At 47.7% G+C, this 14,569-nt stretch overlaps 1 protein-coding gene across 1 annotated transcript in view; it reads right to left on the bottom strand.

Annotated features, from left to right (window-relative positions):
- Positions 1-14,569, bottom strand: part of CUBN (cubilin) — a 1,583,269-nt gene that overhangs the window by 957,051 nt on the left and 611,649 nt on the right. The window contains exon 28 of the mRNA XM_078663578.1: positions 14,273-14,432. Within this exon, the coding sequence (XP_078519704.1) occupies positions 14,273-14,432 (160 nt within the window). The remainder of the gene's footprint in view (positions 1-14,272; positions 14,433-14,569) is intronic.

Genomic DNA, 14,569 nt, shown 5'->3' with positions numbered 1-14,569 from the left:
GAAACAACAAACTGCAGGTGGGCCCCAGAACACACAGCAAGGGCAGCCCCCTCAGTCTCTCCAGCTGATCCAATTTGGTAGAGTTCCTCTTGTCCTAGAAGTTTCCTGATCTCCCAACCTAGGATCTAACCCCTCAGGTTGCACCGGGGTCAGAAGTACACCGTCCTTCTGCACCCCCTTCCAGTTCCATGATCACAGGCACAGTATGTCTCAGGCTAGACAGAGCACACGCCAGCGGCGTATCAGCAACACACTTTCCTCCCACCGGGGTCAGAAGTAAGGACACCGTCCCTCTGCACCCACCTCCAGAGTTCTGCACCCTCCCACCTTGGAGCGGTACCCCTGGAAGCCAACAACCGGTCAGGACACTGATTACAGATGCCCTTCCCTCCAGGTCAGGGTGAACCTGAACCTGGCCTCCCCCCTCCTCGGGGAATGACCTCCAGAGGCCCCACAAATGGTCAAGCACTCTAGACGGTCAAATGCCCAGCGAACCAGGACTTCTGCACCCTCCACTTAGGAGCGGTACAGCCCAACACTAGGACCACCGGAGTTCTGGTTACAGACACTCCCCGTCCTCTAGACACAGGAAGATCCTCCTCAAATGACCTGTAAGTACAGCCTAGGCCCCTGACCTGGCACTCCCTTAGGGAACCCTCCAGGCCCAGAGACAGGGTTTCGGGCCAACGTGGGACACACCGTCCCACCCTCACTCCGCCTCCACTGAGACAGGACGTGAGCCCCTACACCCCCACCATCCTAATGGGACCTAGCTGGGCTACACATGAACCCCTTCACCTACACAGGATCATCAGATACACAACCCACTACTTTTAGAATCACTCCCTAATGCCTCTGCAAGAAATCTAGCACACCGCCAGACATCCACCTTCTTGTCCAATGCCTCCGCAGGACCTCCTGCACACCACCAGAGGTATACCTCACGTGCAAGCTCCTTAAAAAAACCTCACACGCACTCCTCCAGTTCAAGACACCACTCATCCACACACTCCCCCTCCAGACTGGTGAGACAGTTCCTCACTGCCTCTGACTCTCAACCTGTCACCCTCTTACTGAGCACCAGGCACCATACTCTGGGACTGGGAATGGGAATTCACGTACTGGACACATTTAAGCTGCCACCACTGGATCCTACCATACTGGGGAATCCAGACACACACACTACACTCAGGGAATAACCACCCTCCTGAGCAAGCAATTTCTCCTCCACCCTCCCTCTCTTCCATCTACCCACACAGGGACAGGAATAGGAGTTGGACACTGGACCCAGCAAGGGATTCCTAATCTATGGGAACCTCCCCTCTCTACTGGCGTCCCGCCCTGTCATTTTCTCTCATCTGCCACTAAACATAAAGTGCAGGAACACCAGCTGAAAATGACACTCTTGAGGAAAAACAAAATCAAAAATAATAATCCCAAACATGTGACTATCTGAAAAATGCAGAGTTTTGTAATGTAGCCAGTTGTTGCTATGGCACTGCGCAAACACACGTCCAAATCCCACCGCTGACCCACCAATGTAGGAAACCGGCTATTTCGGGTAGGCTAAGGCTGACGCCAAAGCCAGGCCGAAACCACCATTCCAGTCAGGGCAAGGAAGTCACACGCCAAGATAACCCCTGCTCACCCTCTAAGTAGCTTGGCACGAGCAGTCTAGGCTAAACTCGGAGGCGATGTGTAAAGCATTTGCGTCAGCGCACAACAGCAACAACATCCTAGGTACACCACAAAAGAGACTCCACACAAGGTTATATTAAAATAACTTTTGTATTGTCAAAACATATCAGATAGAAATTACACATGTACATTGTGCCAACTGGCACGGCAATATTCACAAGGGATTATTTACAAGACAGGGCCACACGGGCCACTGTCTGAATCAACACTTTGCAGATATAGAAATACTTGTCAGTAATTAGAATAAAAGTATATAAACTTCACTGTAACACAAAGTAACAGTTATAGATCACACCCAGTAACTACTGGGAACAGGTAAGTACCACCTACGCAACCCTAACCCCTTAGGAGACTGTCACGCAGGGGACCAGGACCTCACTAGGACCACCTGTACTAAGAAGAACAACCACCTAAGTATCACACAGCATTTAGGGGTCTAAGAAAGAACACATTACCCATGATGTATGAAACACATTCAGAGGAGTAGTAAAGGAAAACCACCTAAGTAGCACACAGCGTTTTAGGGGTCTAAGAAAGGACACATTACCCATGATGCATAAATACACATTCAGAGGAGTAGTCAAGGAAAACACATAATGCATAAACCTACACATTCAGCGGTGTTAAGAATAAAGCACATGATGCAATAAAATTACATTCAGAGGTACCAGAATAATACAGTAGCACAATAGTCACATGATGTCTAAAAACATTCAGAGGTGCAGGAATAAGACATGATGCAAGAAATCACATTCAGAGGTGCAAGAACCATACAATTGCGCAAAACCTACATAAGCCAACACCTGTGGCAGTCCCTAGGCCAACTGGCCTTGTTGGGGCTAGGACGCCCTGAGTCTCAATGTCAGGGGCCTAAACGATGCAGGGGCCCACTACTTGTTGGGCCCCTGGGAACACTCACAAGGGCCTAAACGTTGCAGCTGGCACTAAGTGCTACGCAGCTGGGAAGGCCGGGCACCACTGTGCCCTCGCTGTCCCACACAGGGACTCTCTCCTGAAATTGCGCCTAAACGGTGCAGCTGCCCACTAATTGCTGGGCATCTGGAGAATCATCAAAACTGTGCCCGGGCCCTCACTGGCCCTCAGGCGCAAACTGCGCCATGCTGGAGCCCCACGGGCTCTACCCACAGCTAGGTCCACGTTGGAGCCACACAGGCTCTGGCATGACACTGCGCAACGTTGGAGCCACCCAGGCTCTGAACAAATATGCCCCCTGAGCCTAGCAGGCTCTTAGAACAACCATGGTGCTTTCACTGGCACCAGACCTACACAAGCCCAGGAGGGGACGGGCATCGACAATATGCCCCGAGGTGTCCCAGGAGCCATCTCGACTCCTTAAACAAATATGGCCTGCGTTGGAGCCTCTCAGGGCTCGTAGGGAAGTCACCCACTCCGTTGGAGTCCCACTCGGGGGACTCAGAGTTACGACACGCCCCCTGCGCCTCCCGGGGCTCTCAACATAAATATGGGCTTTGGAGCCTCAGGCTCCGTTGAAACCTGGGGGCGGCCCACTGTCAGCTGGGGCCGCCCTACCTCCACTCCCGCCCAGGTGCCGCTCTCCGGCACCAACAGCAGCTGCACGGAGCCCCCCCCAGCCCTTCCGACTCACCGGGCTCTCTGGGGCGGGCTCCTCCGGGCGGCGGCTTCTCTGCTGGGCGGCGGCTCACTCTCGCCGGCTGCGGTAGGGGCAGGCACCGACCATGTGCCTCGCGCCCCCTCCGCTCTGCTCACTCGGGGCTCCCTCAGCACACGGGAGCCCCAGCAGCCATTCCTCGGCACACCTTCCTCCGCGCGGCAGCTCCGGTCACATGGCAGCCTCGCTGCTCCCGCGCCGGACCTCTCTCTCTCGGCAGGGCTCCCTCGGCACACGGGAGCCCTGTCAGCTGGCCGCCACGTTTCTCTGGGGCTCCCTCAGCCGAGAGGAGCCCTGTCCACCGCCGCTATCTCCCGCGCCTTCTTCGTCCTCCCCCCGCCGACTGCGGGGGGGGGGGGGGGGCGGGACTTCCGGCCGGCCGCGCTGAGATTGCCCGGCCGGCCAACCACTTTCGGGTCGCTGCGGGCAGCGCAGCGGCCCTCCTCTTTAGGCAGGCAGGCGGGGAACCACGATCCTAGGGGTGGCACCCTCGATACAACCAGCCCCCATAAAAGTTGAAGCGCTATTAAGCGCTTGGGGCCAAGTAGCGCTGTGAAGACAAATAAAGCTTTCTCCAGCGCTTGGGGCAATATAGCGCTCCAAAGCGCTAGAAAAATAGGCAAAGCGCTCCTAAGCGCTATTGACCAGCAAAGTCTTCCAAGCAATGCAGCAGGCAAGGGGACAGTCAGGAAGAGTCCCCCAGCAGTCCATCAGCCTCCAGGGGCTGGGCAGCGCCCGCCCCGGGTAGATTCCCGTCAGCAACAGAACAAGACAAGAACAAATTGGAAGGGAACACAGCCCCTTCCTATACACAGAAAAGGCTTTGAAGTCTTTTGAAGTCTTTGTGTAAGCGAGCCCGAAGCCCTGGGTGTATCTGGTTTCCCTCTCCTGTCAGCCTCAGGTCAGAGGTGACAGTGGGCCATCAGAAGGGAGAGGCAGCAGGGAGGGCTGACAGGCACAGCCTGGCACCACCAGAGCTCTTCCCTCCCATCCGTGACAGCAGATGGGGGCCTTTCATCTACGGCTGACTCAGACCCCCTCCTCCGGGGCCCTGCAGACCCCGTCCTACTCACCAGACAGTCCATCTACCAGCAGGCCTAGGCATGCCTGGGCCAAGCCCATCAGCCAATCACGTGCCAGCAGACTCACTACACAATTATGCCAACTTCTAAAAGTAGCGCTTCTAGACTAGACACAGCCATGCCGCATATACCATTCTGCAGCATTCATTCTCACGAGTTCACACATATCAAACTCGACCCTGCACTCCCCATGCATCAGGAATCTACCATGGGCATACATAGTCCCCATTCGTTCCTATGGGAGGGCAGGTCACTCACCATCCATACACAGAGAGCACACGCACTTTACACTGTACCACAGTGAAAAAGTGCGCAGAGGCCTAAAATCACCAATCCAGGTTCCAAAAACAGGCTAGGAAAAAGCAAAAAGTCACGGGGTGAACCTGCCCAAAGGACCGGGTACAACACAGGGTCTAAACGTCAACACGATCTAATGCTTGGCCTGGATTGCAATTTATTAGTCCCCCTTGGATTGTGAAATTAGATGATCACTATCCTCCAGTACAGCCACTAAAGAAGAAAACGTCTCTTACAAACAGGCTACTAAACACTGACCTATTTTCTTAACATTATACCAGCCAGTGTCTATGTAAAAGATGACAAAAATTGTTCACACCTTTTTTTTCTCCAGATGTTTCTTTCTATCATTCACTCTGCACATGAGCACTCCTCTATGCACCCTTTCTGAGCAACAGTCAATTAAAATGTTGTTTGTATTTACAAGTATTATTGATTTATTATTAACCTCTTCAGCGCGACCGCGATTCTCCCTCCGGTGCTGGGCCCTAATAAAAACGGGCGTGGTCATGACGGAACGGTTCCGTCATGAGCACAGCTCAACCGTAGCTCATGACGGAACCGTTCCGTCATGAGCATCGAAGGGGTTAAAAAAGAAAAGATAAAGGTGATTTCTTCCCCTCAAAAAGTGTTTTAATCTTCTCTGGTATATATGAAAATACAGATTAACTCCTGTCTCTCTCATATAAAAATTAATTTGTTTAAATTGCTTAACAACAGACCCAATATGTTTCGGACCTGTAACATTTATTCATAGTTAAGAAAAGCCATTAGGACCATTCTATTTTTGTATCTAGTCTATGCAAATTGCACACACATGTGCACACAGACACACGCACACACACACACACAGCAACACACACACATACAGGGGCTGATTATGATGTTGGTCATAAAGCCTCCGACCTTAGGTCGAAGGCTTTAAGACTGACATCGTCAGTTTCAGTTCCTGTTGTGTCCTCGTTGTCGGCACCACACAGGACAATGATCCACAGGACACAGGTTGGTACAATTACGTTTCTTTATTGGTTTCTTAGTTGCAGCTGGTCGTACCCACGTCCGTTCCCTTGGTCGCCCTAGTCTGGTCTGTCCTCTTCCTGTCCCCTGACCGGATGTCGTGTCTGGTGACCTGGTCACCTACCTCATGACCCACAGGGTCCTAGTGTCCTGTCTTCGGTCCCTGCTTGTCAGGTCGCTACATCTCCCCCTTTGTTGTAAACAAAATATTCATGATGTTACTTTCCTGACCATTTCCGCCCCTTCAGTCCTTGACTGCATTTGCTTGCTGTGGTGATGACACAAAAGGAAAAGAGAGAGAGAGAGAGAGAGAGAGAGAGAGAGAGAGAGAGAGAGAGATGTTTGGTCCGTCTTGTCGACCCTTCTCCCCAGTCTCTGCTTCCTACTTTTTCCTACGTATTTTCTTTCTTTCCTTGCTCTCTTTCTTTGATTGTCCATTTCTGCCATCAGCTTTGTTCCTGCTTTTCTGTTGTCCTCCGTCTGCTCTCAGTGCGCCAACCGCTCTTTTTCTTCGTCGTTGCTCTCCCCTTTTTGCCTTGTTTCTGTTCTTCCATGGTCCTCCTTCTGCTCCCTTTTTGTTAGTCTCTCGTCGTGTTGATCGTTGTTCTCGGCCCTCTGTTTTGCTTCGCGTGTCTTTCTTTCTACCGCCGCCCTTTGTTGTATTTGTTCCTTTAATCACTCTTTTTTGTTCTCTTCCTCTTTCTTTGTTCCCTGAGTCTTCTCTTTGCTTGTTCTCAGCAGGTCTATTATTTTTGGTATATATCATCGTTATAAGGCCCATCGTTTTCGCTGTGCTGTTGCTCATCAGGCATGGCCCTGGGACATCGCCTTGTAGAACATGAATGTCTTCTCTTTTTATTGCGTCCTTGTATCTCAGTTCCTCTGTGAATTTTCCCCAGTTTGTTATTTCTTTCCTTGCCCCCCAGGTAAAAACCTTTACCTGGGACGCTCTCAGGGCCGGCTTTACTTCCATTCTCTCGTATTTCGATATACACATGACATTGCATGTTGCACCACTGTCCAGTATAAAGTCTGTTTCATGCGCTCCTACTCTTATCTTTGCTTGGTCCATCTTTCTTCTGGTGCTTCTGTCTGCTGGCTGTGCTGTCTCTCCTGCTTCTTCTTCCTCGCTCCGCTTGATGCGTACCTCCGACATGTGGTATAATCTTTCCACTTTCACTTCTTCCTCTTCTTCGCCTGACCCTCGTGATGAACTTCTCCTGTCATTGTCGATGTACCTGATATGTCTTGCTGTCGATTCCTGTTGTCTTCCTGTTCTCCCCTTGTCGTCTCCTCTGAATTGTGCGCCTTGGCACATACTGGCGTAGTGATTTCTCCCACCACATCTTCTGCATGTCTGGCCAAATGCTGGGCATGGACCTCGGTGTGGAAATTCCATTCCGCACTTGTAGCATGTTCCTTCAGGTCGTCTCCTCTCTTTTTGTTCCATCCGGTCATTCTTCCATCGGTCTGTGCGATATCTGTTTGTCGTAAAGTGTGCGTTTTCGACTTCAACGCTTTTCCCTCTTTCTATTTCTTTGGCATGTTCTGTTGCTCTCGCCTCTGCTCTTGCTAGGGACAGGATGTTCTCCAAGGAGGTCGGTTCCTTTAGTATTCTTGCTCTGAATCCGGTGTCGCGACAGCCCTCTATGATCCGTAGTCTGATTGCTTGCTCGTTATCAAATTTGTCAAACTCACAATGTGTTACCAACTTTCTCAGCCTTGTTGCGAAGTCGTCTAGTGTTTCACCGACTTGTTGACAGGCAATGGTAAAAGTATATCGTTCAAAATCAATGTTGCGCTGTGGGTCGAATTTGGCTGTTAGACATTTCTTTAGTTGGTCATATGTTTTTGTTTCATCGGTAGGCAGTGTCACCAGGAGTTCTTCAACGTCATCCCCTGCTAGGTTCAACAGTAATCCTCGTTTCTTTCCATCTGCTACATCGGTATCATCTACATATCTTTTAAACCGTCTGATCCACTTCTCCCACCTTATTCCTGTTTGTGGCTCCGACAAGTTGAAAGGTAGTGGTGTCCTGTATTGCGCGCTGGGCTTTGGATCTGCCATTCTTTCTTTCTTCCTTTTATTTGTACTCTTTCTTTTCTTTCCTTTTTCTTCTTCTTCTTCTGTTCTTTATTTTATTTTCTTGGCTTCCCTTGTCTTTTCTGCCTTTTCTTTATTTGGCCTCTTCTGGGCTTTCTTTGTCCTTTTTCCTTGTGTCGTTTCTTCTGTCTTTTCTTTATTTGGCCTCTGCTGGGCTTTCTTGGTCCTTTTTCCTTGTGTTATTTCTTCTGTCTTTTTCTTTTATTTCTTTATGTCTCCTTGTTTTATTTCTTTGTCTTCTCCTTTTCTTAGTTTCTTTCTTTCCTTTCTTTCCTTTTTCTTCTTATATATCTAGTATTCTGGCACTTATTTCTGCCTTTTCTTTCACTTTGAGTGTCCTTTATTCATGTGTGCGCTTTCTGTCGTCTCTTTTTCACCTTTATTTCCTTTATTTTCTCTTATTTTCTATTTTTCGCGCTGTGCCTGACTCTTCAAAATGGCCGCCGCTGTTTCCTTCAATTTGATTGGCTCCTGCGCCTGCTCTTAAGATGGCCGCCGGTGTTCTCGCGAGGCTTCGCGTCCAATCAACGCGATGCCTGACTCCAAAATGGCCGCCGTCTTTTTCTTCGCGATGATTGGTTCTCACGCCTGATTTGAAAATGGCCGCCGAGACTCTCGCGAGAGCTTGCGCCAATTTCCTTTTACTTCACGCTTTCTGCTACACAGCGCTTACCGGAGTCAGCAGTCTTCGTCTCCACATCAGTCGGGGTGGGCTCCCGCGTTGAAGGCACTTTCCTCTTCTTTCCTCACGACGCGATCCAGGGTGGGCTCCTGAATCGAAATCTCGAATGGGCACACGTCGATCCCATCCTCGTCGCCAGTTGTCATGTCCTCGTTGTGGGCACCACACAGGACAATGATCCACAGGACACAGGTTGGTACAATTACGTTTCTTTATTGGTTTCTTAGTTGCAGCTGGTCGTACCCACGTCCGTTCCCTTGGTCGCCCTAGTCTGGTCTGTCCTCTTCCTGTCCCCTGACCGGATGTCGTGTCTGGTGACCTGGTCACCTCCCTCATGACCCACAGGGTCCTAGTGTCCTGTCTTCGGTCCCTGCTTGTCAGGTCGCTACATCTCCGATAGGCTATTACAGTACAGCCGGTCGGAATAGAAACCGGACGGTCATTCTGGCTGGCTTCCGATAAGCTCAAGGAGCCCGTCGGCCAGTCGGAACCGGCCCGTAATCCATATGGATTGCGGTTTACACCGTGCGGATTACAATGCACAGTTTCTTGCATGGTTTCTTTCCATGCTGGTCTTTCCGACAACGAAACCCTTTCAGAAAGCGGCCTTGGTCGCCCCTAGCAGGCGCCCTTTCCCTTGCAGCCTCCGGTTGGGGGCTGAGGGGGCACCAATGGTGCCCCCCTGTTAATCCCTGCATTTTGTGGCTGGCACTGTGAGGTGCCTGCCACGGGGTGAAGGGATTAACACAATCTCCGATTTCTCTATGGGAGCTTGTGTTATGGCCGGTTTACTTCTGTAACACAAGCTCCCATAGAGAAATAGGAGAATGCGACCGCACCATGTGCGTTCGCATAATAATTAGGGGGTCGGGACCGCCGCCCGGGGGTCGGTCCTTTTCCCACCATGTTGTCGGTCAGAGGAAACTCCGACCAACAACTTAATACGCCCCATAATGTGTGTCATTGTACCTGGAGTCATAACTCCCTACACTGCATTAGCCATGGGGACTACGGAACAATGTGAGTCTCCATGTTCAACACAATATATATTTGACACATGATAATATGACCCTATTTTGAAATTCCGTGCCTGCCATGCTGCAGAGTAGCAGTTTCCTATATTCCATAGATTTTCCTCAACCTGGAACATTTTTGCATTTGGTTCCTTGATGGAAAACAAAGAAAGCACAAAAGGAGCAAACCCAGTGTCTTATCATACAAGACACCTCATAACAAATAGTTTAGCTCTTCTATCTGCATCTTTACAGCGAACGTTAGATGTACACTTACACACAATCTCAGCATTTTTCTCTGAATACGTTTGTAAGGCGTTTCATGAATAAAGCAACAATTAGGAACCTGGTAGTTTATTCTTGCTGTATTTGCTGTAAGTAAATGAGTCAAACACAGCAGCTCAGTAGTTGCACTTGTTATTAGCTCACTATAGTGTCTATTCAAGGATTCTCCAGGCATTTGACAGCTAGCGCTTTTGTGAAGAGGAGTCTGCAATCAATTTGTAATTAGGAATGTGTCAAAGGTCTGACATGTGCCAGATTAAGCGGCAATGAAAAACAGTAGTGTCAGTATGCGAGGGTGCCTAAAAGCACGAATGCATTAAATGGACCCGGCCCCAAAATTTTAGCTAAGCGAACTGTACTATTTGCCAATCTTCCCACAGATTCATTTATTTTAAAATGCATCAATGCACTTCCATTTACAACCCTAACCCTACAGTTATCGATAGTAAAATAAAAAATATGGAATCAACCAAACATAAATTAGGGAAAAACTAACGATAGAAGTAATTAATGAACGAGATAAAACATATGTAGAAATTACAAACCCTCAAAAGAAGACGACATGTTTAACTAAACGCCTCGTCTTTCGATGTGTTTCAAAGATATTTCAAAGAATAAAAAATATAGAATGGCATTTTCTATTTGAAAATATCTAATGGCCTTTTCTACTCAAAATAACAAAACCTCATCTCAAGCAAATAGTTTTCATGACCACTTGATGGAGCACACACCACGAAGAAGATTGTGCTTCCTGTTGTCTGGAAGCGTCTAAAAACCGATGAAAAAAAGTTAATGAAAACCATCACCATGAAGGATGATGTCACCTGTCTGGACAAAGAGTTAACTGTGAGTGGGCTTCTGGAGACTTCTTGGGGTGACGTCACCTCTATTGAAGGCCGACCCCCTCGCTCTGTGGCCGAAGAGCGCTGCATTCCATTAATCCACGCTGGCTTTGCACATGTCACCCTGTTCCCATCAAAACCTCAAGACCCTGCCTGAATGCCAAACCCAGGATATCTAGTCAACAAGAGGCCCCTTGGAGTTGATAAATGCATGCAACAAAAGAGACGGCAGCGGCCTACAGCTGCCTCGCACACAGCACGCGGGGTGCAGTCCAATTTTGTTTTTCATTTTGTTTTATTACACCAGGCGCCCTTCATCGGGCCTCAGCAGCAGAGGAGGTTTGGCGCTTTGGAAAGCTGCCAGAGATGAATAGCTGTATATTAGGAATCCAGACAGGGTGATGCTTCCTCCCATGGCGATTAATTTGATAGCCGAGTCCACGCTCGGACAGGCCTATCACAATGCAGTGGTTTGAGTTTTCTCATATTTTGTTTGCTGTGGAATGATTCAAGCAATTATGTGAAATACTCTTCATTTTTAGCAAATTCAGCCCTTGATTCCAGGACAGAGATGGCTGGAGAGTCCTGGTTGATGGCCGATACCCTAGGAGGGGTAGTAGGCATACATAAGTAAGTACATTGATCACAATTCTGAAGGCTCTCCCTTTCTCTAAAACTACAGGCATTTATATTATTGGTAAAGACACATAACTTTTATTTTTATATACCTAAATACTAGAATTTACTAAAGATTAGTGAGTGTGTGTCTATAATCGTGGAATTCATATTGAAAAAATTAGCAAATTTGTTTTTAATGTAACTGCCATTTCCTACCACTGGTCCCGCTTCACTCTTAAATGTAAACATCTGGGGCCGCATTACAAAAAGTGGCCCGGGCTAGCAACGGAGTATGTGCCTATTTTGTGTGCCATCTGCGCTCTTTGGTATTATAGAGGGGGGCGCAGACACTTGTGCGTCCCCTTCTGTAATGCTGATAGTGCTGGCGCACGTCATTGGGGAATGGCCCCATGCAAATGAGGGAATCACTTTGCCTCTGCGCCCGCACAGTATTATGAACAGGGGCTTAGAGGCAAACATGCCTTTAGGAGGTGCACTGCAAGTGCGCCACAAAAAGGTGGCTCACTTTCATTGCATCTCCTAAAGCAAGTCCTTTGGGCGATGAAAGGGGGTCCCATGGATGCCCCCAAACATCCCCCTGCGGGCGTGAGCACTCACCTGCTGCACAAGCCTGAAAGGGGATCTTTCTCTCCTCTTGAAAGTGCTTGCAGGTTTTTGCCTGTACTGGGAAACACGGACCAGCTTTTCAACAGCTGCTTCATATTTCACTTGAATGGGCTGCCATGGTTTATTGAGAGTTCGCAACTGCCCTGGTGACAGTGTATTTTTTGTAATACTTTGTAATACTGTCTCTATTTGCACTCGGCACACCTTTTGAAATGTATGCCATGGTTTAAACAGAGAAAGTGTGCCATATTCATGAAACGGCCCAAATAAAGATCCCCTAGATTACAATGGGCTAGTTGCCATGCATATAAACACACTCCCAAGGATGTACCCCAGGTAGGGAACTAGAGGTTCTGGGGTCTCAAGGGTGAGCTGGCCTCCCAACACAACATATGTGCACAAAATAAGCTCCCCGAGAATTTTGCAATTTATAGAGATATGTGACATATGTGGCACATCGGGAGGAAGGAGCAGATGCATCTAGGCTTGCTGTAAGGGAACCACCAAGACGAAAGTGTAACTATATGGGTCCCTGCGCCCTTCTTCCATGAGGCGTAGAAAACCCATCATTGGGATATTGCTAGGAAAGATTAGTTAAGAGGTAGACACAGGGCACTCTGGTTTTGAGGCAAAGCACATTGCCTCCTTAGGATTCTGTATGCCCGCCCTGATGAAAGCCACAGACTTAATTGAGCCACAAGGCAGAAACATGTTGACGGTAACAGTGGTGATGGGGTACTAATTCCCCTTATCTCTACAATTGATTTTAATCACCAAGTGTCATGTCTAGCGAATAAACTGTTTTAGAATGCCACATTGGTTTTTAACACACCACTCCGTTCTTAATTAGAAGTGCCTTCCTGACTCCAGGTGTAGGACAGCCTTCCATCAAACAGAGGTTTTGGAGAGTGAGGATTGGCCTATGATGAAACATGACACCTGGTGGTGTGTGAGGACAATTCACTACATTTTTTATATGCCCAACACTTGTACTGAGCAGCGCTGGGAGGGATACATCACGTATCTCTATAAATTGCAAAATTATCGGGGAGCTTATTTTGTGCACACTAGTTGCCATGCAGCCTGAGGTCACAGCTGCAGGGTATAGGAAAGCCGGCAACTATGGTGGCATTATAACATACATAACTGCACATTATCGTGATCACTTTGTGGAAATATCAGCATGTTGACAGTGCATATGCCAAAAGCCACTTACCTCATGATGCAGTGGCTCAAGTCCCAGGTCTTTGCTCTCCAGCCCCTCCCCGCATGCACAAAATCCCTCTCATTTAGCTGCTCCACAGTCATGAACAGATGGAATGTGGCATAGAAATGTGGATTTGTCTGCTCAGTGGAAGTGATTTATTTTATTGCATTTTATAGGGTGAACCTGGCCCAAGGTCATTTGAGAGCTTGACAACAGAACCAGACTAAGTTACATATTTTTTATTTTAAGGTATAGGGAGAATAAGTTATTTTTCCTAATTCACATGAAGTTGAAACTAAGCCAGGATTCAAACGTTATTTCCTATGTTTCAAAGCCTGCATCAATAGCCACTAGGCTACCATTTCCCCTAAATAAATGGTGTATGTTGAGTCTCTTTTTGCATTGGTACTGAGAAGCTACAAAACAACACAAAGAAAATGTTTCCCATAGAAATTCGCAGCAGTTAAAAGGTGTAGGGCCAGATGTATCAAACAGTTTTACCCATTCTGTGTCTATGCGAAAATGTGTTCATATATCTGGTCCCAAGTCTCATAGGGTTTCATCCATCACTTTTTGGTTGCTCCTACCCCAACTAACAACTTAGAAGTCAGCGATTTTTGACTAAATTCAAGGCCTCAATTACATAGCACTGTATATTTTAATGTCAGGAGTGTAAAAGAGTAGAGAAACAACTGTAACCTATTATGTCAATGCTATTAGGAGTAGCTTTTCCACCACCAAAGTAACTCTGCTCAATTGAGGTGCACATGTGCCTGAGTCTTCTCCAAGCTTCTGAATGTGTTTGATTTGCATATGTTCAAAAGACAAGGGTCACCATGGTTTCAGATGTTGACAATGATCGTTTTGCTAGTAACTGTGCAGTGTTTTAACTAAGGAATGCTGTCTTCATCTTCACACTAACTGGACAGGATGATTAAGTGGTCCTGACTAGGCCACTAATGAACTGTACACTCAAAATCTGCTTTGAGTGCATGCATCTTTAACTGGAAACAATATAAAACATGTAAAATCTGTACATCTTGAAATAAAACAGGTCTAAACATGAACCTTGCTTTCAAAGACCAGCTACTGAAATTAGGTTCTCCGTTTTTGGAAAAGGGCAAATAGATAGCATGAAATCTGACTTACCATTAACACTCCACTGCATCTGGAATCCATTTCCAGAACCAGTCAAATCGGAGTGGAACACCACATGAAGCTTAGTACCCGTAGTACCACCAGCCGGAGGCCAATTATTTCCACAGAACGTGCCAATGAGGTTTGACTGTGCATTAGGTCCATCATAAAGCTGAAATTTAACGTATGAAAAATAAATCATCATTTATAGAAAACAATTACTTGCAATTGCAGTACATAAAATCCACAAAAAACTGTTTCCATTAAAAGTGTTTTCTAATTAACATGTTTATGTCTTTGTAATACAAT

Source organism: Lissotriton helveticus, chromosome 10, assembly GCF_964261635.1.
Source record: "Lissotriton helveticus chromosome 10, aLisHel1.1, whole genome shotgun sequence".
NCBI classification, from domain to species: domain Eukaryota; kingdom Metazoa; phylum Chordata; class Amphibia; order Caudata; family Salamandridae; genus Lissotriton; species Lissotriton helveticus.
Note: the sequence above shows the minus strand (reverse complement) of the source record. Positions and strands in the feature narration are given on the sequence as shown.